The sequence below is a fragment of the Coturnix japonica genome, chromosome 4 (assembly GCF_001577835.2).
Source record: "Coturnix japonica isolate 7356 chromosome 4, Coturnix japonica 2.1, whole genome shotgun sequence".
Classification (NCBI taxonomy): domain Eukaryota; kingdom Metazoa; phylum Chordata; class Aves; order Galliformes; family Phasianidae; genus Coturnix; species Coturnix japonica.
In genome coordinates this window covers 3,776,716-3,803,118 of record NC_029519.1, presented here as the reverse complement: position 1 = coordinate 3,803,118, position 26,403 = coordinate 3,776,716, and the positions used below count along the sequence as shown (strand labels likewise).

The following is a 26,403-nucleotide window of genomic DNA, read 5'->3' as shown; positions in this document are numbered from 1 at the left end:
AGAGGGAATACCCAAGGATCACCCCCATGGGCACAACCCACTCACTTCTCATCCAGAATTTCTGCAAAGTGTATTCTGTTCCATTTCCATTACAGAGGCTGTATACTTACTCAGCCTCCCAGTGTCAGGCTCGTGCTCACAAATACCCATCCAGGTATGCTTTTGTGCTAAAACTCTCTTCTGGCCTCATGATCCATGACTGCAGCTTCCACCAGGAACTCCATCTGAGGTCATTCCTGGGACATCCTTCATGCTGACTGCTCTGAGTTTACTTCCAGTGACAGTAACTCCTGTGAGTGCTGCTGCCTTATGACTGTAACCAACTCCCCCATTAGCATTAGCAATGCTGATGAATGTACCAAGAACAAAACAAAAACTTAAGAGTGGTCCTCTGCAGAGCAGAAATAGTGCCCAGAGCCACCCATGCACAGCAGCAGCATTTTGTTTTGCAATGCAGAAAATGAGGTTCTGGGTTGCAATGAGTACTCTGCTTCATTTTGAATTCTCTGCCAGTGTGCAGTATGTGCTCAGAGCGGTGTGTTGTATCATTTTTACATCTTATTATAAAGTAGCTTTGAGGTACTGGGCACGGAAGATACCATCTACCAATATGTTTAACTGGAAGAAAATTGCAAAGAGATGAGGCCAATATTTCAGCTGTCCACTGCTGTCCAAGCTGTCCTGTTGGCCTCTTTGCATTGCTGCAGAGCAAGCCAGAGCCCTTCTCCATCTCTTCCTGTTGGGTTCCCCCATTAATAAGTCCCTGAGGGTGCAGGTCCTGCTCTCAGATGTATGCATGAGGGTGAAGCTTGCTGCTAACTGCATTATTCTGTGAAAGGTTCATTTGAGTGAGAGGCTGCAGAAAGCTGCCTGCAGCCACTGTGGCAGAGTTATTTCTGTTTGAAGAGGAGAAAAAAGAAAAATCCAACCAGCAGCTGGTGAATGTAGCGATTCTTTATGCAGGTATATCTTTCCAACCTAATCAATTTTCACACCTAATTCTCTTTCTCTGTGGTAGAGACGATGCTCTTAGGCACTGACTTGAGAGGGATGAAGTGAGTGAGCCTAGTGGTTTCTGATGATAATTTGGGGACGACTAAGTTACTTCTCTCTGAAACTTATTAAGTCTTGGATAGCACATATTGATCTGTGTCATGGTACAAATCAACCTCATGCAACTGCCCTCCAGAGCATCAGAAAGCAGCTACTTCTTCTGCTGTTTCAGTGGTCTGCACTGGCTGTTTCCATCATCATTCCTCTGTGTGAACAGCCCAGGAAGCAGGGAGCTGCCTGAGGGTGGTGGGGACTGAGGGCTGTGACACTGGGGTGGCTCTGACTATCAGCAGTTGCAAAATGGTGCCAGGAGCTCGGAACAGATGGGACCAAAAGGTTTGGCATGGCAAGAACTGCTCTGAATTAAAGAATCATGCATGTTGGAAAAGACTTCTAGCATCTCCAAGTCCAACCCCAGCCCACCCCACCTTGCCCATAGGCACATCCCTCAGTGCCATGTCTCCATGGTTCTGGAGCACCTCTGGGGACAGTGATCCCACCATGTCCTGCACAGCTGTGCCACTGCAGCACCACTCTTTCTCATAAGACATTTTTCTTGCTATCCCATGTGAGCCCATTGCTCGTTGTATGTCACTGCTTAAAAACCAGAAAGTGCATCCCCTTCTACTGGGAGTCTGTTGCAGAGTTTGTATCTCTGAGTTGTGAAAGCTTGCAAAATGAGTAAAAAGTGAAGATGACATGCAGAAGTGCAGTGAAATTATTTGATCTGTTCCAATCCAGTGCTTTTTTCCCCCTTGTTTTGGAATCATTGGATATGAATTGATTGGAATTTGCTTCTGGTGATTGAATTGTAGCCACTGGTTTGTCAACATTAGTAAAAAGGTGTTGTGATAAGAATCAGATTCATCCCACTTGTCTGCAAACAGCCTATTGTGGAATGAGCCACTTTAATATATTAATCAGACATATAAGGCAGCATTGTAACAAGGTTAAAAGTGCACACCGATTTCCATTATAAAGATATTCTCAATCAAGCAGAACCTAATCTACTGCTGTAAGTCACTCTGTAATTCAATTGTACTAACCACAGTGCATGTAAGAGCAAGATGTGTTACAACAAAGTCTAAGAAAAAGCCCTGAAGATATTTTCTATAGAGATGTTTATAATGATTTACATTTTCAATAAGCCTGATTTGTCTTCAGGAAGAGTGTAATTCCTTTATCACGGGTAAAAATCTAATAGGAGTCTTTTTACCTTGTCTGCCATGTTTTGGGTAAATTATCTTGTGCTGACCTTTAATTGGATTAGACAGAACTTGCTGTCAGGAAAGGGGAAAAGGAAAAAAAAAAAGGAAAAATTAATGTGGATCCAGTAGCTTCAAAACTAAGAAATCAAAAGATGAATAACAAGCTCTTGGTGAGGGATGAAAGAACACAGGGCCTTCCTGAGCACTTCATTGGCCTTGGATGGATTAATGTTACCGCAACACATCCCTGCTGTGCTGAGTGATTTTTACCACTTTCTGCCATTAACAATTACTGCATTTCTGTTGCAGGCTTTGCCCCAGGAGGCTGCACTGTGGCTGTGGGCACAGCCTTGTGCACCCCTGGGCTGGGAGGTGCTCCTGGGGAGGCTCCTATGCCCCCATAGCACATCCTGGTGGTGCTCTGAGCTCAGGTGAAAATCCAGTGCTTGTTATTACTTAGCAGGAGATGCTGAGCAGCTTAAAAACCTCTGGTGAGCTTTGGTGCCTCCAGCCTGGTTGCTTTAGCTGAAGGAGGTATTGAGAACGGGAGAGGTGGCTGCTGGGGTCCTTCCTATGGGAGAGTTACAGGCAATGGGGTTATGGCCCCCTGTTAGGGACGGCTGGGGGGCACTGGGTGGTTTGGGGTTGGAAGGGTTTTCTGCACAGCTCCATTGCCCCTTCACAGAGTGGTGTTTCGTAGCAAAAAGTGCTCCCAGAACCTTTTGGGATTTGGTGCAAGAGTTCATTGAAGTACAGATCTGAGAAGCTGCATATACCTGTGAACACAAACCCTCGTGGATTATGGAATGGCTGTTCTTTGTTACCTGCTTTGATATCACCAGTTTAAGCAGTGTTAGCAGTAAGCCTGGCATGCTCTGTTTTATATAAATATTATACTTGCTATTGGATTCCTGATAGAAAGAGAACTAATTAAGGAGATGGGATATCATCAGTAGATTTTTCTTCCCTGAGATTTTATGAGCAGTAATTTGAAAAGAGCCATATTAAAGTCATTGAGAAACAAGTTAATGCTGCGTTTCCGAGAATATTACCCTTCTACCCAAAGATTATATTCAAGAACAAACAGTGTACAGTAGCTAATTGCTAGCTGACACATTATAATGGCTTTATACTTCCCAAATTGAATCAGTCTGGTTAAAGAAAAAATGTCATGCAGTAACTTTTTAATTATTCAACAATGTATTTCTCAAAGAATAATTGAATTGCTGCTCGAGGCTGTAGGGAGCAAGTTGGACCAGTGGATATTGACCACATTTGCAACCCAGCTGACACTGCTGCTCTTAAATAACCTCTGCCAGGCTGTCTCCAGGTTGCTGCCTTATGTTCCAGGCTGATGGCAGATATCTGTTTTTCCTCTGCAAATTAAGCTTCTAGGAATTAATTTCTCTGATTGTTCCTTTCTGTAGTGCTGCAGGCAAAAAAACCAAACAAAATAAAGCCCCCAGAACCCAGTGCAATATTAAAATCCACAGAAATCTGCAAAGGAAACCTATTAACAGAGTGAAGGAAAACAGCAAATGCACCTTCCATGTCTTGAGCCTTCATCTTGCAGGAAGTGTGGAGATGTGGCACTGAGGGATGTGGTTATGGGCACGGTAGGATGGGCTGGGTTGGACACGGCGATCTTAGATCTGCCTTTTCCACCCTTAATGATTCTGTCTGTGCCCTGTGCTGTTTCTCACCAGTGTTGGTGGCCATGCAACAGGCAGAGATGCAGAAAGGAACTTGGGGATGTTCTTGGTGGAAACTGGACATCCCTCAAACCACTTCCTTGTTTTGCCTCTCAGCCTGTTGAGTTGGAGAAAGTAACCCTCTCTGCAACAGGAGGGCCTTGCTGGGTCATGCAGCAGAAGTGGAATGAGCGTAATAGTGTGCACAGTGAGTTTTGCTCCTCAGCATGACTTTGTCCTGACTTACTCCTCTGTGTTGTTTTTTTTTTGTTGTTGTTGTGTTTTCTCTTTGCTGTGTTCTCATCATTCAGTCAGTTCTGCTCCTCTTTCCAGGAATAAAACTGAGGCTTGGTTGTCTAAAAAACATCATATTGCATGGATCTGACTTAACATAACGGGTATGTTAATGTGCAATGGGGCCCTGTTCCAGGAAATGTCTCCACTTGGGAAAACTGCATCAGTGTGTGCTGCAAATGAAGCCAATGTGTTTTGTGCTTGACTGGTTCCTACTGTTAGCTGTGCTGGGACTCCGGTGCGTGCCCTGTGGTCTGCTGCCCAGGTCTGCCCAGAAGAAACAAATACTCTGTTTTGTGTTAAACGTGGAATGAACAAAGCACTGGAGGGAAACGCTGACTTCAAAAGTTGTGCTTTAATTGCATGTCATAGATTATAAATGCAGAAGGAACAACTGTGATCATTTAGTCCAACTTCCTCTCTACCTATAAATAACAATAAACAGCCTTTTGCTTAAACACAAAGCAGCTTTTTCTGGTGGATTAAATGCTGCGTACTGGCGGTGCTAGAAAGGAGGAACATCTTGTTTGCGTTATTTTATGCACATTTGAAAGGCTCTGCTCCAACAGAGGTCATGGCTCCTTTGAGCAAAAGGGCATCGGTGCAGCAGAGGAGCTGGGTCAGTGCGGGTGGGAGCTGGGTGAGTTGTGCTGGTTTATGTATGTTGGGTGCTGCTGGGAATGGGGTGCCATGCTGCAATGGGAATGCCTTGGCAGCCCACTGTTTGAGCCTGGGTGCAGGTGGGTCCTCCCAAACACCCACCCTCCAGCTGCAGCACTGAGTCTCTGCAAAGCATCTTGTGGCACTCTGCTCCGACTGGAGGATGCTGTGAAAACTGAATTGTGTGGCACTGTTTCCTTCTTACCAATCCATACTCAATGCCTCTGAGGTCCACTGGGCTTTAGTGGTGACAGCCCCCTGGTAATGCACTGCAGGGGTCCCCCAGCGCTGCCTGCCCTGGTGTGACAGGCACTGTTATTCTAAGCATTAGTGTTTGTGTGCATCTTACACGTTATAGTGCTGCATTATTTAAAGGGAATGCATTATTGAACAGTGCTCTGCTCAGCGTGGAGGGCAGGTCGCTCCCTGCCACCCCTGCTGCTCCGGCTGCTTGGTCAGAAGGCTGTTTTATGTAATCCCTGCAAAGTGATGTCTGAATCATGGGTCGTAATGCAACAGGGTTGATTAACAGCAGCGCTCTATTAATGGGGAATGTTAGAGAAATGTATGCAGAAGACATCTATGTTGTCACACTGCATTCCTGCTCAAGCGTGTGAAACCACAGTGGTCATTACTTACTTCATAACGATGTACTTCTGAAAATGAAGGGCTGTAGATTCACTGTTATGCCCATAATCATATCTTTTGCTGTGAGAAGAGTGAAGGAGTGGGGAATTCTCTTTCACATCCTCCTGACAAGATGTATATAACAATTACAGGCATAGAATAAGGACGTTCGTCCGAGCTAAATGTTTATTCACTTCTGTTTAATCAGAATGGGTTTGAGAGTGGGCCACAGCCCGTGGAAGCAGTGCAATCACTCCAGCACTGTGGCAGATTTAAATCAGTAGTAAAAGCCCTGGGGAAATTAACAAGACAAAACATTAACCACAGACTAAACATTAACATATATTAGCATTTTTATTACACCTGTAGAAATGGCAAACGGGCTTGGTTACTACTATTAAAAAGTTTATGTTCTATCCCACATCATCGCAATGTATATTTTGTTTTAAGCCCTTTAGAATTTAATTAAGCTGATTTCTGTTGCAGCGCTTGAGTAATAGACTTCAGGTTCACTTTTATGGTGACTTTGAAGATAAAGAACGCCTTCATCCCCTGTTTATTGTGCTAATGATACGTGTGTGACATTTAGCAGAGTGGGCTGTGAAAAAGCCACAAGGAGAGGGGAGGCAGCACCGGGGCATGGAGCTGCTGTTCTCAGAGTGAGTGGCTCAAGTAGGATCCTGCGTGGGATGATGCTCAGGGCTTTGTGGGTTCTCCAAAGGCAGTGTGTATTCTTGAGGTCTTTGATGGTCTGTTCTGAGCAAAGCTGCCTACTGTGGCAGATCGCTCTTTCCGAGGCTGTGTTCAAATCACTTACAGTAGTTAATCGCTTCTCAGTTTAATGTGCGGTGTCTCCCGAAGGGAACTCAGAAATAGGTATAAAATGACATATGTGAACTGCAGAGAGTGGAGAAGATTGCAGGAGGAAGTCTTTAAAAATGAGGCCATCCCCTTCAGGGAGAGGGGAAAAAAAAGTTGTCTCTTCCTGGAGAATGAATCTGTAAGCAGAAGAGTTCACAGAGAAGACAAATGGAAACTTAAAGTTTAAGCAGAGGTCAAATACAAGAAGCTGTCCTTTGGAGCAGAGCTTGTGGGCTGGATGGGAAGCTCCTGCAGCAGGTACCCAACTTATCTGGTGCACTCTCATCTTCCAAGTGAGAAATGATAAGCTTTTTTTTTTTTTTTTTTTTTTTTTTTTAAATATTTCCAGAAAGCTTCTAGGAAATTACCTTCAGAATGCTCCCACCTCCAAGAGGTGGTGCTCAGATTGGTGTGGAGCATCACATGTGTGCTGCTTCCCAGCTGTGGGTGCCCAAGGCTGGGTTGCATGGGGTCTTGGGCAGCCTGAGCTGGTGGGGGGTACGCAGGGCTTCAAGTTCCAGCCCAAGGCATTCTGTGATTCCTATGTGTCTATTGCAAGTCCTCTGGCACCTTTAAATTAATGGAGGAGTGCTGAGATAGGCGGATGGTGCTCCATTAGGGTTTTCCCTGTGCTCCTCTCAGATCAATGCTCCTTCCCAGGCAGAGCCATTACCCAGCCCCTGGGAAATGAGAGACAGCTGCCTACTGCCCCTGGGGACATCCCTAGGCTGGGCTGCCCTGAGGCTGTGGGGCAGATTTAGGGGTGTGTGGTGGTCAATGGGAGGTGGTGTCATGTTGCATTGTGTTTGCTTGGAAAATGCTAATGAAATCAAGGCATTAGCAAGTTTATTAACAAGATGGTGCAGGGAAACCTAGTTTAGGCTGTTGAAATAGTGGTAGTGTTGGACACTTGTGAAAGTTTGGGGTGCTGGGAAGATGTTGTGTTGTGTGCCTTGGCAGCCATTTTTAATTCTCATAAAAACTAACCAAAAAGCCCAACCCATTTTGCCTAAAAATCACTCTGCCATTTTATTATTCATTTCCTGTAGTGCAATGCTTCAAGCTGAAGCCTATTCTGGGACATGAAATAAGACCACAACGTTCTCACACTGAATATGTTTCTGATAAGGACTTGTGTGTGTTTGTGATACCTCTGACAACAATCAAGCCACAGATCCATTGGCTTCATTATATGGGTGTGCTTTGCATTCTGTGTTTGTCCCTTTGTCCCATCTCAGATTGTCATTTTCTGGCCTCTGAAATTTCAAGCTTGCGATAGAATAGTAATAATGATCAAGAAGAGCTTGGGGAACATAGTCCATGTGTTTTATTTGCAGTAGGGATGCAAAGAAGGGAAAGAATGGAAACAGACTTGCTGAGATGTTGTCCCAGGACCACTGGTGGCCCAGCAGGCTGCAGCAGATGGCTCGTGAACGCCTTTCCCCCCTCCAACGCGCACACGATCCTGCCCCTGCAAATGAGCAGGCAATCTGTTACTTCTACATCTCTCACTTTGCTTAATGTTCAAATCCCAGCTGGATTTTTGACTGAAAAGTGACAATCATTTGGCTGCGACTTTGCAAGATGAGCTACGCATTGGTGTGGTATTTTACTGAGAAGGTCAATTGCTCCTTGAATAAATAAGTAAGTAAGAACTTGCAGCACATGCTGGCCAAACTTTGCAACTTCATGCTTGCCAAGATTACATCTGCTGCCCTGTTTTGGGGCTGTGTTTGTGGGAGGGCTGCAATTTGGGGCTCTATCCCTTGCACTCTCCTGCAAAGCTGCAGTGCTGCCCAGGCTCAGCTCAGAGGCTCAGCCCAAATTGCAGTAGGGTTGCGTGGCCCCATCCACCCGGGTGCTTTGCTTTTTGAAGTGGTGCCTCAGATGGTGCCATTGTTCCTGCTGTCACTTGGGCCCTCCTCTCCCATTCAACGTGCTTCAGCATCCTTGGGGAAAAAAAAGCCTTGATCCTGGCCTTGCTCTTCTCTCAGAGTTCAATGGGCTTTGCCAGCTGAAAGGCCACTTTCAAAGAGGGAAGGGGGGCTTTTCAGAGCTGGGGGGAAATCAAAGGGAATCATCACAAATGGCTGCTTAAAATAACCGACCTTTTCCAGCATCTCTCCTCTGCTTTGCATTCCTATGTGGAATGTGGGTGCGATGGTGGAGCCTTTGTTGCTGCTCATTTTGTGCCCTCTGTCTCTCAGTGTCTGCATGCCCTGTCTTTCCCCTTTGGGGTTTGGAGCAGATCCCATCTCTGACTCCTCCACTGTCTCAGAGGGCACCTTTTGGGATGAGATGCACAGCACCCCATACATCCTCATAGAATTGTTGGAAGGGACCCTTAAAGGCCATCTGGTCCAACTTCCCTGCACTGAGCAGGGATGCCCATGGTTTCATCAGCGCTTTAAAGCTCATCCACCCTGACCTTGGGCACCTACCACCTCTTTGGGCAACCTGTGCCAGTGCCTCACCACTCTTATTGGAAAAACTTCTTCCTTTTTTGGGTATAAATCTCCCATCGTTTAGTTTGAAACCATTTCTCCATGTCCAATTGCAACAGACAGGAACTGCAGTGCCAGGCTTCCTGTGTGGCTTCACTTTTAGTTTGCACCCTATGGCATTCTGAGCAAGGAAATGGCCACTCTTGATAACAAAACAGGTGACACTTCTAATTTATTTGCCCACCCAAATGCAGGGTGTAATAGAATGGAATTAATCTCCTCTTGCACATCAGATGCTCTTAGCTTTGGGCAGTGGGTGTGCTTTCAATCTGTGTGCTTCTCAGGGCTGTTCAGCCGGCTGCCTTGCTGTGATGCGGAGCTCAATGAGATGCTGCTGGGATTGTATTGTATGTGGTTCCAAGCCTGGAGGTGGGATGAGGCTTAAAGAAAGTGGAATCAGTGTTGGCTGTGGAGTCTTTGTGGTCCTTGAGCCTTCCCTAAGCGTGCAGAAGTCCTGCAGAAATATTAATGGGTTGGATGGGTTGATAGCCATACTGGACAATCTTAGTAGTCTTTTCCAATCTCAGTGATTCTGATTCTAAGCAGTGTAGAAGGCATTCCCTAGCATTGGGTTGGCTTGGTGGTGCCATGGCGGGGTAGCTGTCCATTGTCAGCATCCTGCAGAAGAAGATGGGCACAGACCCGCCTGCAGTGGTATTGCAGCAACAGTGCCAAGAAGCTGGCAGGGAGTCACGGGGCAGAGGCCATGTGGGAGAACTTTAATAAGGTCTTTTGGATTCCTGCCACTGCAGCCACTTACCGAATCATCATCTGTATGCTAATGACCTAATTTGTGTCATTAACAGAGACCTGTTAATCAAGACCTCCCATGGCATGACTCAGCTGGAGCCGCAATGCTTGCTGTATTTTAGGCCGTGATTTTCTTTCAATTAGCAATGATACGTATGATGCTCATCCCTGGGTACCAGCAGCATGAGCTCTGCAGATGTGGAGCTGCTTTGAGCTGCAGAATGGAGGGCTCAGGATTTGCCTTTTGAAGGGAGGTGTTTCCTAAGAGCCTGGCTGGAGAGGTGGAGCGTGGTACCCTGAGGTGCTGTGAGTTTGGGGAAGGATGCACCTTGAGCATCATCCTGCCAGCATGAGCTTAACCCAACAGAAGGGTGCTCATTCAGGAGTTGAACTGCATCCTTATGACAACAGTTTGTTTTTGGGCACTGGGATGTGCTTGGGAGGGAGTCCATCATGTATCACTTTGGTCTACAGACTGGGTGTGTGCATCCTTGTTGGGATGGTGCCTTCACCTTCCAGGGCAAGATGTGTGACATCTTTAAAAAGTCTCATAGTCAGACTCAAGTGGGTCTCTGCTCACAGGGAGATCAAGTGCATTGGTGTGTTTCACCTCATTTATTTTTATTTTTTTTTTTGTTCCTTGGAGTGGGACATTGTAAGTGAAGTTAGAATTAACATAGAGTCCTAAATTCATTGTGAGAGTGATTTGAGGAACTCAGAGGTTGCTGGAGGTAGGCGGTGGCATACAGAGTTCCTAACCCTCCAGGCAGCAGTGTGCATTTGTTGTCTTTCTTCAGTACTTATGGCCCTGAAATTCCCTCAGGCTGTGGTGTTTATGTGTTCCAGGTCAGCCGGCTCTGCGGTCACGCTCAGCAGAGGCAGTATCGATCCACTAATTACCCCGAAGACCTCTTCATTGACAAAAAAGTCCTGAAGGTGACTCACATAGAGCAGGAAGAGACGCTGTTGAGCAGGAGGAGGTGAGTGCACAAAATGCCATTTCTGGGTTTCCTGAGCATCGCTGTTGTGCCAAATACACCCCCAGGTATAGCTGTAGGTAGAAATGGTGGCAGTCAACTAAAACATTGCATGAAGCAACGTGCAGGCCAGTGGCCTTATTTCACTTCTGTGCAGTCTTTCACAGTAGTTCAGAAATATGTACAGCCTTCCACTGCGTATTACAAAGTGAAGCAGGTGCTGTGCCTTTACTGTTGTTGTAAATACAATAAAAATCTGTGCGGAAAAGGGCAAATTCAGCCCTTCTTGTACCCTGGGGATGGACCAGCTCAGAGCAACAGAGCCACATTCCTGGTGTGGTTCCCATGAGATAGCAGCAGGACTTGCATTCCTCCCTTGTCTTGACATGTTGGATATGCTGTTTGAGGACTGAGCAGCTTAATGAGAGCTGCTGCAACAAATCACATGAGCTCTTACCTGCAGACGTGGAGGAGTTTCTCCTGTCTTCTCCTTTCCCTGCTCAGAGCTCTAGGTGCCAGGAAGGCTTTCTTCTTTCTTTTCTCCCTGATGCAGGATGTGTGGAGCTGGGCATGATGTGAATTAGCTTAGGGCTGGTGGGACAGCAGACCATGTCTTGTGCTTTGTATAACGGGCTGGCCTTCTCACAGTGCAATATGTGACTGCAGGAGGTGGTTGCCCAAAGATGTGTGCAGGGAGGTTGGTCCTGAGCTCCCACCCTGTGTAAGGGCTTTGGGTTCCCCAGTCAAACTCTTGTTTATTGGTATGGGTAGGGGAAGATGGGCCGCGGTAGGCTGGCAGACTGCGCTGCACTGGGCCAGGGGAGGGCTCGAGTTCCCCCTGCTTATACTTCCACCTCCGCCTGCAAAACCTAGCACAGGGCTTTCCCTTGTTTCGTCTGCCCCCAGCTGGCAGCCGGGAGCTTCGGCTGGAGAGGACACCTCGAGCCCATAGGAACCTCAGCAAATCCCTGCTCCGGGAGGGATAAATATACTGGAGTGCAGCCAGGAGGTCATGAGGCCAAGTCTGACCTCCTCTAGTTCCCTGCTGCTCATATTCCTACGCTCTGTGCAACATTTACCTAATCAGACTTGCTGTTATTTCCCAGTGACAGCTGTTGAGCGCCCCCAAGTTGCCTCTTCCATTGCAAGGTGCAAGGACTTAAGCCTCAAAGACCACTGCATCCCATGCCCTATTTCTGGCTGCTGTCAGAGCCCTGTGGTTGACCCATGCCCTGGCCCCTCTGGACCTTTGCTGGAAGGGGTCTGCCTGGGCTGAGCTGAGGTCCTGCTGCATCCCCTCTATTGAGACAGTTCTGCCCTGAAAAGCACAGATCCCTTGACTGAATATCAGTGATGTATGATGCTTCTTGAGGTCACAGAGAAGACTGATGCTTTGTGGTCTGTTTGTACCCTGCTGTCCTCTTGTTGTGTTTGGCTGTGTTGACTGCCTTTGCTGGTTAAACGCCGTCAACCCCATATTTTCTTCTTGTGATTGAGAACCAATTCTTTCCCCTTTCTTCCAGAGAACTGATTATGAAGCTGAAGTCTCACAGTGATTTTTACAGCAGCTTGTCTGAGTACATCTGCAACCACAGCTCTGCAGTTCAGAACGACACCGTTTGCTGGAATGGGCAAGAAGTCGTGGAGAGGTGAATCATTTCTTCCTTACCTTTCCCCAGCACTTCTCATCATTTTTTTATCCAGATCAGGACACTGCTTATTGCCTTAAGAAACCTTTGGCAGAACTGACATCTGCTCGTGTTACAGCTCAGGTCGATGTGCAAAGCATGGAGGGGAGAAGTGGTCATGTGCCGCCCCCCACTGAGCTCCCTGTGCTCTGCTGTGAAATCCCTGTGGCCACAGGCAGGTTTTGTTGCAGTGAGACAGAGAGAGGGAAGGAGCAGCAGCTCAGCAGAGCCACGTACAAGGGCTGTGGAGTGGGTACATGGAGGGGCATGTGCAGGCTGCGCTTACTGTGATGGTGGTAGCAGAGAAGACAAGAGTGGGATTAACAGCATAAAATGGAGGGGGGAGGAGGGGAAGGTTAATAAAAATGGAGCATTTTTTTTTGAAAAAAATGTCTCTTAGGAATGTAAATGTGGAAATAAAACTTGGAATTGTTTTTTTATTATTATTATTACATTTATATCTCCTTTAATAACCCTAATTTGCAAAGCATCTTTTGCTGTTAAGTCATTTGCATAAGGGAAGAAATAGAAGTAAAATCAGGAAGCTGTGGGTTGCTGAGATATTAATTATAACTTCTTGATTCGGTAACCTCCGGTGGTGATTAGCCTGCACTTGCAATACTGGCCTGAAACACTGAAGGGATCAAAATAGCATCAAAATGTATTTTTAAAAGAATTATTTGAGCATCTGAGATTGTGACCTTAGCCAATGGTACTGCTTCATGTGGAGCTGAGGCTGCCAAAACGGAGTGCTGCGGGTGCTTGGGGCTTCCTGGCTGGGGATCCCATTCAGGGAATCTGAGAGCATTCCTGAAAATCAGGTGCATTCCAGGTAACCCCAACCACCAGTGTGTTTATTCAGCCTTTTCCCCCAGAGGGAGCCAAGCAGCTGTTTGCTGCGTAGAAATGATTTTGCAAGCTACTCCGAGAACACTGTGATATGCCTGAATTTCTGGTGTGGCTGCAGCTGTTCTGTTGGGCTGATGTGGAACTGCTGGGCCTCATTCAGAGTCCAGCTTGCTGCTTTTCATGAGGAACGTTGTGCTTTTTGGATCCTTGGTTTCAGTTTCAGGCTGTTGAGATGATAGTTTGTTCTGTGTGTGTTACTGCTCTCACAAAGGGGTTGGAATTTCTGGGGTATGTGTGTGACATAAGAGCCCTCTGGGTGCCTGGGACAGCATAGGGATGGATGGGTGTGTGCTGTGCTATTGTATGTGGTGCTTTGCAGATGATGGACAAAGCTGGTTGAGCATTGTTGTGTCACTGAGCTCAGTGAGGTATGCATGGACCCACTGGGGCTTTGCTGGTGCTCTTGTAGGGCTTGTGGCCATTTACCTCTCACATCCTTGATGTAGTTCCTAAGTGTTAATGAGTTTAGAGAGAAACCATGGGCCAGACATGCTCAGTGCCTTTTTGCTGCGTCCCATTTCCCATGCTAAGCCCTGAACCACCCTGTTTCCTCCTTGCCCTTATCTCCCTCTGCCCTAATGGAGCACAGCATGTGCCTTTAGGACTCCGGGTGCAATGTGCTCTGTTGATGGCTCAGCACCACTCACCTTGCTTTCTGTATTTTAGCTTTTAAGTGATGCCTCCCAGATTTTCTTTTATGTTATTTTACTTTGTGGACCTTTGTCCGTCTAATTTACTTCTCCTGGTTGGCCAACTTAATAGCAGGAATTGTCCTCCTTCGTGGGTTATTAGCATGTTAACTTTCCCTTTTGGGGTTTTAAGATGTGATGCCTTGGCCTGTCAGAAGGAATACCTTGACAGCTGTATGAGGACAACAGATTCCCCTGCTCATGCCCTGAGCAGTGCCTGTGTTCTTGCTGTGTTGAACAGAAGCCAAAATGGAAAGGAAAGAGAAAAGGCAACGAGCTGCTGTTTTTCAAACTTTTCAGTGTATAAAAAACATCCCGTGCTGTGATTCCCACAGCTGATGGTCCAGTTGGATAATTAGCTCATGTAAAGCCTTCAACTTAAGCCAAGTGGGTGTTGAGATATTGAACTCATCTCAGTTTCTCTGGGAGTTTGAATCTCGGAGGTGATTTGAGCCTTATATATAGCACTGGGTTTTTACAGCATTTAATACTAAAAGCCTATTAAATTCTAGATTCTCAGAGTTCAATAATCTGCTTACGCTGGTATATTCCTTCCAAGCTGTTCAGAACAGAATGACAGCAACATGTGCCCGCTGCAGAACTTGTAAGTGCTTTAAGTATTACTGTTAGATATTACCATTTCCAAATTGCTTCAGACAAACTCGTGCGTTAATCTAAATCACCCGCATAACTCTTGTTCTCCTTATTCCAATTCCAAATTAATATATTTTTAGCACCTTGCCAGATCCTCTTCTTCAAGCTAGGAGTCTCAGATTTCCCTGTTTTTGCCAGCGTGCTGTGGTTTGTTTTAATCATACGAATCATAAACAATGAAAGCACAATTGGAAGCAAGGGAGAAAAATGAGATTCTGTAATTGGAACAAAGGAAATTCCATGCCAGCAATAACCCTTTAGCTTATGAAGGGTTTGGTTATTTCTGGCAGCACCGCAAAATATCTGATACAATGGAGTCCCCAAAGAGGGAGGCTGTATAACTTTTCAAGCACATAAAACACAGCTTTGTAGCAAATGTAAGCTATAATGAAAGGATAGTAGGCAAATTCAGTGGGTTATTGAGTGGCCATAATTGTTTCCAGAGTATTTCAGAAATGAAGACCATGAATCTTCCTATATTAAGCCTGCTGCTTGGTCTCAGGTTTAACCAATCCTTCCAGAATCTATTTGTCTTGAACTGTACTGAACTGATGTAAGGATGGAGGGAGGCTTCGGGCTGTCCTTTTACACTTCAAATCTCCCGTTGTTTGGCAATGAATAATGCAGTATTTGCTGTTCTTACCTGAGACTTCACGTTTTAATAAAAGCTAACATCTGCAGCACGCTTACCGCCTGCAGTGCAGCGTATCGAGTGGGTTGGAAGAGGCAACGCTGTTCTTTGGCAGGGAACTAATGCAGCAAAACCTCAGAGGGTTCTCACGGCAGTGAGACTGGGCTGAGAGGAAGGTGGAATTTGGAAACCCACCAGAAGATGTCTCTCTGATTTAGGTCTGAGTGCTCCCCACTGAGAGAGCTGTACCCTTCTGGTTGCTTTTGAAGAAACTTGCTCAGAGCGACTGGTGGTGTAAATTGGCTGTGACTTCTGGTATTTGCCCTTTTGAGGACTCCTGCCCTCCAAAGAAGCAAGATTTGGCCATTGAGCTGGGGCCCTGTTTTGTAGTATCTGGTAGATCTGGTAGAGTAAGAGCCTGCAAAGGATGCTTGCTAGTAAATTGTGCAGTTGCATTTGAGAAAGCACTGTGCAAGTGGAAGGCAAGCAGAAATTGTTACTTGGATTAAAAAAAAGCTTACTTTTCTGTTTCTAAAAGGTGTAATTCTTTGTTTGGCTTAGAAGATTACTTTCTCTAAATCATACGTCAGGCTTTGCAGTAACTCATCTCTAATCCTAGCATGGCCAAGAAGGATGAACGCACATATTACTTTTATTGCCATAAATTTAAATTACGTTTGTCATCTTGTCTACCTTGTTCTGAAATGAAAGCACAGGAAGAGTTGTGCTTAGATTGGAATAACCAAACATTCAGAGAAATTTGTGGGTGGTGGGGAAGAATGGAGGAAATCCCTTAATGTGACTTCACTCTTTGGCGCTTATATATGGGGGGTGAGAAGGAGAACAAAGGGTCTGTTGCTGTGCTGTCCCTACAGAAGACTTGAGCTCATCAGTGTTTTCATCAGGTGGTTGTCATTTAAGTTGTTTTTAGCAAGGGCTACATGACATTTGTCTTTGGAGAGTACTGTGACCCCAGCAAGAGCCCATCCCCAGGGAACATGGGCAAGCAGCTGCTGCTGACTGACATTGAGGCACATCAAAAAGCAGAGTACTTTGAGCTTTGCTTATGAAGTGGAAGCCCAACCATGCTCATATTGCAACACTGATATCCCTTCAGTGCAGGGCTACTATGACCATTGGGTGGACTTTGCTCTCCGGTGCTGTTGTCCCCATGGCAGAGGTGTGTATGATGGGGCTGGTAGAGCTGCACAAGCAGAAGGGGCTGTGCTTTTGGCATATGTTAAAAGTGGCTCAGGATAGCTCAGATCTCTTTTTTTCCTTAATTGTGGCTGGGGAATGCTGGATGAAGTGATCCCACAGGGGAGCTATGTGCTAGGAGACCCTCATCCTCCAGCCCAGTGGGGTCTCCAAATGCATCTCCCTGTCCTGTTAAGGTCCTTGGGGGCCCAACTGCTTGGCCCAGGCTGCAAAGAGAGATGCCAGCTGCCCTTTGTGGCATTTCAGGAATGCTTGTCCCTCTCTGAAACTGCATCTCAGGGTCCTTAAGCCTTGGTCTGGCAGCATCCTGCATGCCTGAATGCATGGCAGCCTGCACCTCTCTCCTACAAGCTTGGTATCTTGCTGTAGCTGCCTTCCTCCCTTATACATGACCTCACATAGGTGTAGAAATCCTTTCTGGCAATGCTGCCTGAATTTCAGAAGGGCTTGCACCCACTCAAAACCGAGCTATTGAGTTTCTTCGTGTAAAGCTTCTTAGGAGAGAGATTGTAATAATTCAGGTATGCACCAAACAGCGGCTCAGTTCTGCTCTTACTAAAACCTGTGGGAGATTTATCCAGCTAGTTAAATCACTTAAACCACAGGAGATTTTTCCACTTTAAAGTGTTTCTAAATTCAGTTCACAGCAATGTGAAAAACAGTAATTCTTTTGGCACTGACACAGCCCTGCGTAGTACAGATGATTGTGTTCAGCCACCAGATGCGTTCCTCAGGTTGGCACAGTGGCACGGAGTGACTATGAGACAAATAAGGAGCAGGTTGAGTGGTTCGCTGCTTCCAGTGTTTTGTTCCCCTGCAGGGGGTTAAATGCACTTCTGCGGAGCAAGGCTGCTCTGTGCTTGCGGCAGCGCTGGCTTCCCACGAGATGGAGCTCAGAGCACGCGGTCCCAACTGGCTTTTGGCCGGGGGCTGTGAGCTCAGCCTGGAAGAAACCTCGGACCGAGTGGGGAAATGCCTTCCTGAGCTGGCAGCTGTTATGTCTTGGGTGTATCTGTACTTAGTACTTGCCCCGGTGTGAGGGGAGTGCTTGGTGCGGCAGGATGCTGATGGGGATGCTGAGCGCTGAGCAGGTAACTCCTGCTTAGGAAAAGCCTTGGTTGGTGGGGAAATCAACTTCAGCGCTGTGGTTTTAAATGATGGGAATGTTTCAGCCTGGAGAAGAGAATTTGTTGGGGAGACCCAGTAGCAGCCTGTCTAAAGGGGACAGACTTTGCAGCAGGGTGTGTTGTGATAGGACAAGAGGAAATGATTTCAAACTAAAAGAGGGAAGATATAGATTGGATATTGGAAGGTTTTATTTTTTTTCCAATAAAGGCAGCGAGGCACTGGCACAGGTTGCCCAGGGTGGTGCTCCATTCCTGCAGACAGCCAAGGTCAGGCTGGATGGGCTCTGAGCACTGATGGATCTGTGGGTGTCTCTGTTCATTGCAAGGGGATTGGACTAGGTGGCCTTTACGGGTTCCTTCCAACTCAAACAACTCCGTGACTCTATCATTCTTTTTCATACTGAGGACAGATTCCTGCTCCACGAGTGTAAATCCAGAGTTGGCTTCATGTCCCTAGATGTCAAAGTCTTAATCTCTCATTGCTAATTTGGAGGTTAAGTGTAGCCAACCTCTTGTGCATCTCCAAAACCCTCTGTGCACCCCAACAGCTGTTATGGATGATGATCTGTGTGCCTACTGCTTTCTCCCCCAGACAGAGCACCCTCACAGAGCTGGTCCCACCATCCCTCCCATCTCCATCCCCTCATTCAAATCACTGTCTGTTATCTCCCTGGCAGAGTGGGGTGAAGTGCCTATGTGTGCACATGGGATAGGAGCTGGCAGATGGAAACAGTCACCATAGTGGTTGGAAGCTGGGTACGGATGCAACAAACAGGAGATGAGGCATAAAAATACTCCTCAGGTTTACCCACAGCATCGGGAAAACAGACATACAGTAAGGCAGACTGTGCTTGGTGTTATCTTGGCAATCTTGCTTTCGTAGGCTGCGCTGGGTTCTGGCAGCGTGTGCTTGGGCTGTCAGCTCTGGGAGATGATGAGGGCTTGTTTTGTGTTTGTACAGTGCCGGGGCCATAACTGGGGCTGCAGGGAATGCAAACAACCCATGGCTCAGGAAGGCAACAGTGTGCTGCAGTGAGTGGTCCCAGCCTCTTACTGAGCTCCTGGAGCCCAGGCTGAGGTCAGTGCAGGTGTGCTTGCCTCACGTCCCAAGTGTCACAAGCTGTTACCCCAGTACCTGGAGTGCTTTTCTGCAAAGAAAGGCATGCTCTGATTCCTGTGATTTCAATTTGTTTGCTAATTGCTGATGAAAAAGCTGAGAGCTGGCTTGGCCATGCTGCTCTGCAGAGCATCCCTGCAACCTGCCAGGGGAGGCTGCACCTGGGGGTCTCCCAGCTGCTCTCAATCTGCTTCCCGTGTGCTTTACTGGCATACATCATGCCTATGTAAATCCAGGATACTGTGTGGTGCAGAGCCCAGCACTGCACCAAGTCAGGTTACGTTCTGCCTAAGCAGTTACTTTGATCCTCAAGGCTGAATCTCATCAAAGACTGAAATCAGTTTTGTTTGACAACACCTATTTTCCATTAGCGATGTTGACAGCATTAATTATATTCTGATGCTTTAATTCTTTATTATTGAAATCACACATCAGCGATAGTCATTATTTTGCAAGGGGTTGATGTTATGCTAATCAGCTTGCAGCTAACTGGGTCATCCCACTCATTTTTTTTGGCTGTGGGCACACTACCACTCTTGTACTGGAGTCTCTGTGGTCTGCCAAGACTTATTTTAAACAAACATGAGCAAGCCAGAATTTCTCAGCCAGCTCTCTTAGGACTCTTGGGTGCAAGCTATGTGATAATATTTATCCCTTTTGTATATTGTTTAATGTCTTCCTTGGTTACTAATGGACTGGAAAGGAGTTCATTGTCCTCAAGTGATGCAAGTACATCATCTTGCTTCTTTGCAAGGGCAGAACAGATATTTATGGGAAACTTCTGCTTTTTTCTATGTCATTATTAACTGTTTTATTCTCTCCCTTTTTGAAGGGACTGGTACTTAGTTTTGTTTGTACTGATCTCTGAAGATCTCTTCTGTGTTAGCCCATTGGATCACGGTCTCCTTTGTTCTCGCCCCTGCAGGTACAGTCCCCAAATCCCAAGGAATGGAGCAAAAGCTCAGCCTGGCAACCACGAGGGGAAGATGAAAGGTCCTGAGCCAGTGATCAGCCAGATCATTGACAAGCTGAAACACATCAACCAGGTTTGTTGCAGGCCTGCCAGCAGGGATGGCTCCAGAGTGGGTGGTTTCCAAATCAGTCTGACTTCCCCTATGCTGTCTTTGGGCTCAGCCAAACAACCCCAGGCAGCTCTGGGTGCAGAGCTGGTGCCACTTTAGCCCCACTTGTTGGCAGCACATGTGGCAGATCCTCCTTCAAGCCCTTGGGCTAAATAGGAGCATTTCAGATCAGCCTGTGCCTAGGTGCTGGTTGCATCCCTGTGCTGCACCTCTGCTGGGTGTTCACCCCTGGCACAGTGCGAGATGGTGCTGTTGTGGTGTCCCTGAGCATATGGTGCTGGTGCACATCAATGTGGCACGTGCCCAATGTCAACTCTGTTTGAAGTCCCCTTTTGCTTTGCAGACAGAGAGGGTCACTTTCTTCTTTGCTATATGTCCTTGCGAGTCCTTTCCTTGTCACTGCAGGAACAAACGACCATTAAATAGGGACGTGGCAGAGCTGGGTGAGATCCTTTCTGCCATGCTGGGAGCTTCCTTCCCACGGTCTCAGACCTGGTGTCGTTGCAGAGAGACAAGCAGTATCTTGTCTCTACCCATTATGCCAGCCCAGGTGAAGTCTGTGAACAAGCCCCACTGCTGCCAAGGGGTTAGGGGGCAGCTCTGCACTGTGTTCAAGTGATGAAGGCTGAGAGCTCTGTAGAGGAAACCACCTTCCACACAGTGCAGCTGCTGCGGGGAGAGAGTTTAACATCCCAAAGCTCTCCTGCAGCACTGCCTGGAGCCAGCCCTGCCTTCACCATGAGCTAGACTGGGATCTGGCTCTGCAGCCTGCATCACTGTGTTACTCTCAGAGGGGATCCTACAGGCTGACAGCTTGGACCTCTGCACTCTCTGATAGCAGCCAGGCAAACACTTGGGTAGTAATGGTGTCTTCCAACACGACTGAGATGCTTTTGGCAGTGGCAGCTTCCTGGGGTTCAGCCCAGCTACACCGGGGCCGGTGGGTTGGGAGGGCTGAGCTGCCTGAAGTTGCTGGCATAGCGACTTTTCTGCTAACCTCTGCTTTCCTGCTCCCATGGCTGCTGGGGACTGTTGTGACAGCAGCTCATGCTCGGAGCCCTGCAATGCCAGCACGCCTCGTTAGCTGCTGCCTGGGAGTGGGGTGCTTGGGGTCCTCGGCACACAGTGATGGCAATGCAGCCATGCTGCCTTCATGTGTGGAGCTGTGCCATCTGCCAAGAGCACTTAATAATTAAGGGAAGGGGGGGAGGCGAAAATAGCATAATCAGCTCCCTAGTAAATGGGGTAGAGGGCAGGCTTCAACCTGCAGGTGATAATGATATTTTGCCGTTCGCAGTGAGAAAGTCGCACTGAACAAAACATGGTTATTAGTGTACTTGAAACTGCTGACATAAAGTAGTTGTGAAATGCTGGCTGCCAGATTAGGTCAAGTTAGGTCTTTGCTGAGCAGTTCAGGCTGCCAAGGAGCTGAGATTTGTGGAACAAGAGACCCTGGGTAAATAGAGCTCGGCTGGGTACAGCTGTGTGCAGCCCTGTCCTATGAAAAACAGGGGTAAGTGGGTGAACATGGGCAGCTCCTGGGCTCTTACGGGATTTTCTCTTGTTTGTTCTCCTGTAGTATCAGGTTGGAAAGTTGTAGTGTTGTGGGAAGCGGGTGAATCGTTTTGCTTTGAGCAGCAGAAGTTGTAAGCGTTTGAAGAAATCCCCTTGGAAAGCTGTGGTTTGAGAGAGAGGGAGAATGAAATAGGGAGAAAATGGAAAGTGGTTTGTGAAAATTGTTTATAAGCATAGCTATTGGTACTGAGGATTGATGGTAAGTGACTTATCCTGGTGAAGTATCATGGAATCAAAGAATTGGAGTTGGAAAGAACCCATAAGGCTCACGCAGTGGATGTTACTTAAATTTGGGATTTTGGGTGTCAGAGCTCACCATCACACTTATTTTCTTGGCCTACTGAAGTTTTGTGATCTCCTTCACATCTGGAACACATCTTGAAAACCAAAGAAGTACGAAATGTGGAAGGAGCAGCTCTGGATGAATTACAGTTGTTTTTCAGGTGTTGGCTCCGGATCTGGGAAGCAGTGTGGGCTCCCGGGGTGGGGAGGGCTGAGAAATGGTGCACTGACCCAACACGAAGGGCGGTGGTTTCTGAGGGTTTTCAAACATCTGGAGCCTCGAAGAGAAAAGAGCATTCATAGTGCTCAGAGCTCTATCCTGGATTCCTGTATGATTGTGGGTATGTTATGGGACAGTTACATTTTAATGGAATCCTCTTCATTTTTTGTGTTGGAGGTGCAGTTCCTGAGTCCATGTAGGTGGACACCGGAGCCATGCCAGTTGGTGCAGTTCTGGTTAACTTCAGCCTGCGCACATCATTGAAATAACACGCATGTTTTCAGTGGGGCACCAACTGGAGATGGGTGAGCTTGTTTGGCGAACATGTTGCTTGAGGAAGTCCTTAGTTCACATTTCCTCAAACGGAATCTGGTTGAGTGTGGGCAGACAGCAGAAATTCTCTTCAGACTTCTCCAGTTTGAAATGAGTGTTGTTGGTGCACCAGAATCAAATGCACAGAGACTGAAAAGAATGCAGAAAAGTGAGCCCGGAGAGAAAAGGAAGTCAACAAGTTCTCCATCTTGCATTAGCGTGGTCTGAGCACCTTTTATCACACTAAAATGAAGAGTGAATGAAGTACGGCCATCTGAGCCATGTGTTGTCTCAGGTCAGTTCCTTCTTGGATGAGTCACGTTTGGTGCCCACTCATCACACTGTAACTCCAGACCATTTCTGTCATTTCTGTTTGGTTTGAATGTGAGATTGTGGGTGGTGCTACTTTTTTTTTTTTTTTTTTTTTTTTTTTTGCACATTGGTGGGTGAGATAGTTTATTATGGCTGCGTTGGATGTGAGGATTTCTTTTCAGTTCTGTCAGAGGTCTACCAAGTTGTGATTTGAGTTATTTTTGCTCTGTGCCCACAGGCACGAATGGCCCATCCATAAATATTAGCGTTGTTATCTCAGCTGGGAGGCCAAGGGTCACCTTCAGGAAAATGAGTTGGAATCAGTTCCTAACTTTTATTTCCCAGAGCGAATGGGGTCTGTTTCTGTCTAGAAGGGTTTTCACTCATCCCACACGTGAGAATATATTGAAGTGGAAAGGTTATTCATTGTTAGCATGAGGTCTTGCTCCATTTTTTTTTGTGACTTGGTAGCATCCCTAGGCGAAAAGCAATGTGCAAATGAGTTATTTCCTTTATTCACTCAGTTTTCTCCCCACCGTGGGGATGGGCTGACAGATGGGAACTTGGTTTGAGCTTTAACTTACCTGCAAAACAGCATGGTGAGCTGGGGCAGTGGCTGTTCCTGTTCTGCAGGTGGGAAGATGGAGCAGTGACATCTCATACGAAGTCTGGGGCAGAGCAGCATCTCTCAAAGTTTAAGCTTCTGCCCATTTCTGATCTCTCCCTGTGCTTGTATGAATCCTGTTGTTTATCACAGGACCATCTCTAGGAGGAAGAGCGCAGTTTTAGAAGAGAATGGGGGGAAAGAAATTCCCTAAAAATGAAGAATAAAACCCATAAAAGGAAAATTAAGTGAGAGAGATGTGCCTTTACAAGACTGAAGGGCCTGTAAATGTATTGTACGTTTCCAGACACTGGAGTTAAGGGCTCATTTAGAATATTTCAGATATACTGGAGTCTGACAGTTCTTTGGTTTCCACATCAAACAATCTGTAATTTATTGCCCCGTATAGGGACTGTGTTTTTATCATATTGCAAATTCTCTAGCCAGAAATCTAACTACCACATAAGCCCTTGAAAAAAAAAAAAAAATACCCTTTGGGGATCGGAATCCAGGCAGTGTGTTTTCACAGACCCTGAGAAACCAACTTTGATTTATCTCCTTGGCAATAAGGGGAGCGCAGGGTTTCGTAGAGCGTTACGGCTGGGCAGGATCCCGCTGCCTCTCCACATCCATGGCTCAGCCCTGCAGTGGGAGCCGTGTGAACAGACCCTGTGCTGCTCTTCGTGGGCTTTACAGGAGGATGAGAGCAACATTTCCAAGTTTTATGAGGCCGTAAAGCACGGAGCTCTAGATGGAGGGGAAGGAAAAAGAAAAGTGGGCGAAGAGGGGTGAATGGCTGAAGACAGAATATACTTAGTTTGCAAAAGCATGTGCCAGAGGTTAAATAGCTGCGTTTGAAGCTGGTTTGATCCACCAGTATATCTGATATTTGTTTGTGGGTTTAATGGCCTGTTTCTCGGAGGCCTGGCTGCTGGGAGAGGGCACGGCAGAGGTCACCCAGAAGTTAATTTGGAAGGAGGCCAAAAGGCCGCAACTTGATTGAATCAAATGTAAACAAAACAGGCCTGGGAACAGCACGGTACGTCCGAGGGATGGGGATAGGGGTGGCAGAGGGTCAGATCTGGTCCCCGCATGGGGAGACCCACACATGGGCTGTTATGGGGCAGGAGATGGCTGTCCTCCCAGGGAGGTGACAGGGGCTTGGGAACAGCCTTGTGGGTGCTGTCTCTGGTGGCTCAAAGCGGGGAAGTCCATTGGGTGTGTGGTGGTAGACTGATGAGCTTTTGAGGCTGTATTTCTCCTTCACATTTGGCTGAATCATGGCTCTCTGTGTCCTGCCAGGCTCAGTGAGCTTCATTGCTCCCACCCTCTTTCAATTCCCTGGCCAGATGAGGCAGTGTAATGATTAGAAGAATGCACAAGCTCCCATATTGCTGAATGAAGTGATGCACGGTGCTTGTCTCTTGAAAACACACCATTTAACCTGCACCAAAAACAAGTCACTTTAGGCTAATTTTCCACTTTTAAACTAAAAAAGTTAACGCTACGATATCTGAAGTATATGTGTAATATAATTTATCAAGTCCTCAAAAGAAAAGTTAATAAACACAATAATTGCTTGGACACGCCTTTTGTTCAACATTATTAAACAGTTTGTAACAATTAAAATATTAAAACCACATGTTGTTGAAAGCAACCAGACGTTGCAATTATTTTTTACTGAGGCCATTAAACAAGACGACAGAAGATTTTTATTTTAATGATAAACGCATTTTGGAGTGGATCAGCTAATTCCTCCTTTACTGCACAAAATACTGCAAAGCTCCACCAAGTCTAGGCCTGGTATTTAAGGAGCAAAAGCGCTGTCCTCTCGAGCTGTGCCTCCACTCTTGTTAACGCACCGCTGTAAATGCTCTCTTTGGAAGCAGCAAGTAGAGGATTTTGTAAATCAGGGGAAGGGTGACCCTCTGGGAGCAGAACATAATTAAATTGGAACGTATCTTATTGTTTGGTGGCGTTTTAAATCCAAAACCATTCTTCCCTTCCTTGCTTTCAGCACGCCAGCTATCACATGTCAGGGGCGTATCTGCAAACATCCCCGCGTTATCGGCGTGGTTGTGGGAACGCTGTACCCGCAGGTCACCCTCAGTGGGTTTTCCTTAACAGCCTGAGATTAATTGAGCTCGGTGTGTTTGTGCGGGTGGTTTTAAACAGATGGCGACTGGCTAACATGTAATCTGGGCTGCGTCTGCTGGAGTTCCTTGCCGGTTTTGCATGTGGTCTTGCATGAGATGGAGAAGCGTAACGAGTACACTGTTGAGCACCACGCTTTTACTTCTTGTGGCAGTTAAATACGCTGAGGAATGCAAGGTATTTCCCGTTTTAAGTAAGGAAAGGGAGGTAAATAGCTGTGTTTCTGGCAGTGCTTGGTGACGCTGGGACCTGGTGGTGCTGAGCATCTCCTGGCTGCCACTGACCCGTTGCTTTTATCAGAGGTGGTGGCAGAAATCCCGTCACTATGCAGGGAACCAATTTTTGGAGGAAATATCTGAAAAAAGAAAGCCTCAGCTGTACCTTCTTTTTGTTAGTGCCACTTTCCTATCCAGTGGTCATTAATAGTGTTCCACCTCTTACCAGTGTCAGATGACTGTGCAGCTTGGCAGTGACCAGGAGCAGCCAACCCTTCCCGTGCAGTGACACTCTGCTCCTGGCTTTTCTCAGCAGGACCAGGAAGCTGAGGTGGCTGAGCTTTGGTCAGGGTTTTGGGTTGCTTCCACACCACTTTGTTGTTCAGACTGTTTACGTAACGTAAATAGCATTTTATTGCTCTCCTTCCCCGAAATTCCCTGGTTGCTGCAGTCTTATGCAAGGAGAGGGATTCAGCTTTGCCCTTGTGGCTCCAGCCCCGGGGGGACCGTGTGAGGAGGCAGGTGCCTGGTGTGTGTCCTCTGAACAATGCGGTGGAAATCAGCTGGGAAAAACATACCTTTGAGAAGGGATTTATTTTCTTTTGTGTCCAAAACAAGCAGCTGATACACAGCAGTGCTGTAATACAAACACCAGATATCCTGTACCAGCACCGGGGTTTATCCTGTTGTGGAGGAAACAAACCTGGAGGAATCATTGTGCAGCAAGATGCAGTGGATCTGTTGATAAGAAATTAATGCTCAATTAATGTTATCGTGTGCCTCGTTAACTGTATCGAGTACCACCATGTGCTGTGGCTCAGGCTGAGAAGTAGGATCAGTAGGTGGGTCCAAGGTGGGTGTCTTCCCTGTGCCCTATGCATGGGACAGCAGCATCCCTGGTTCTGCCAAAAGGCTTCTCTGGTACGGCTCTTATTTGGGGGCATTTCTCCCCAAAATTTGGCTTAACAGCAAGAGTTTAAAATGTGGTC

The 26,403-nt window shown here is 46.8% G+C and overlaps 1 protein-coding gene across 2 annotated transcripts in view; it reads left to right on the top strand.

Annotated features, from left to right (window-relative positions):
* GPC3 (glypican 3) overlaps positions 1-26,403 on the top strand; it is a 110,895-nt gene that overhangs the window by 51,803 nt on the left and 32,689 nt on the right. For both annotated transcript variants that reach the window (XM_015860426.2, XM_015860427.1), the window contains exons 4-6: positions 10,495-10,628; positions 12,149-12,274; positions 19,584-19,704. In XM_015860426.2, the coding sequence (XP_015715912.1) occupies positions 10,495-10,628; positions 12,149-12,274; positions 19,584-19,704 (381 nt within the window). The remainder of the gene's footprint in view (positions 1-10,494; positions 10,629-12,148; positions 12,275-19,583; positions 19,705-26,403) is intronic.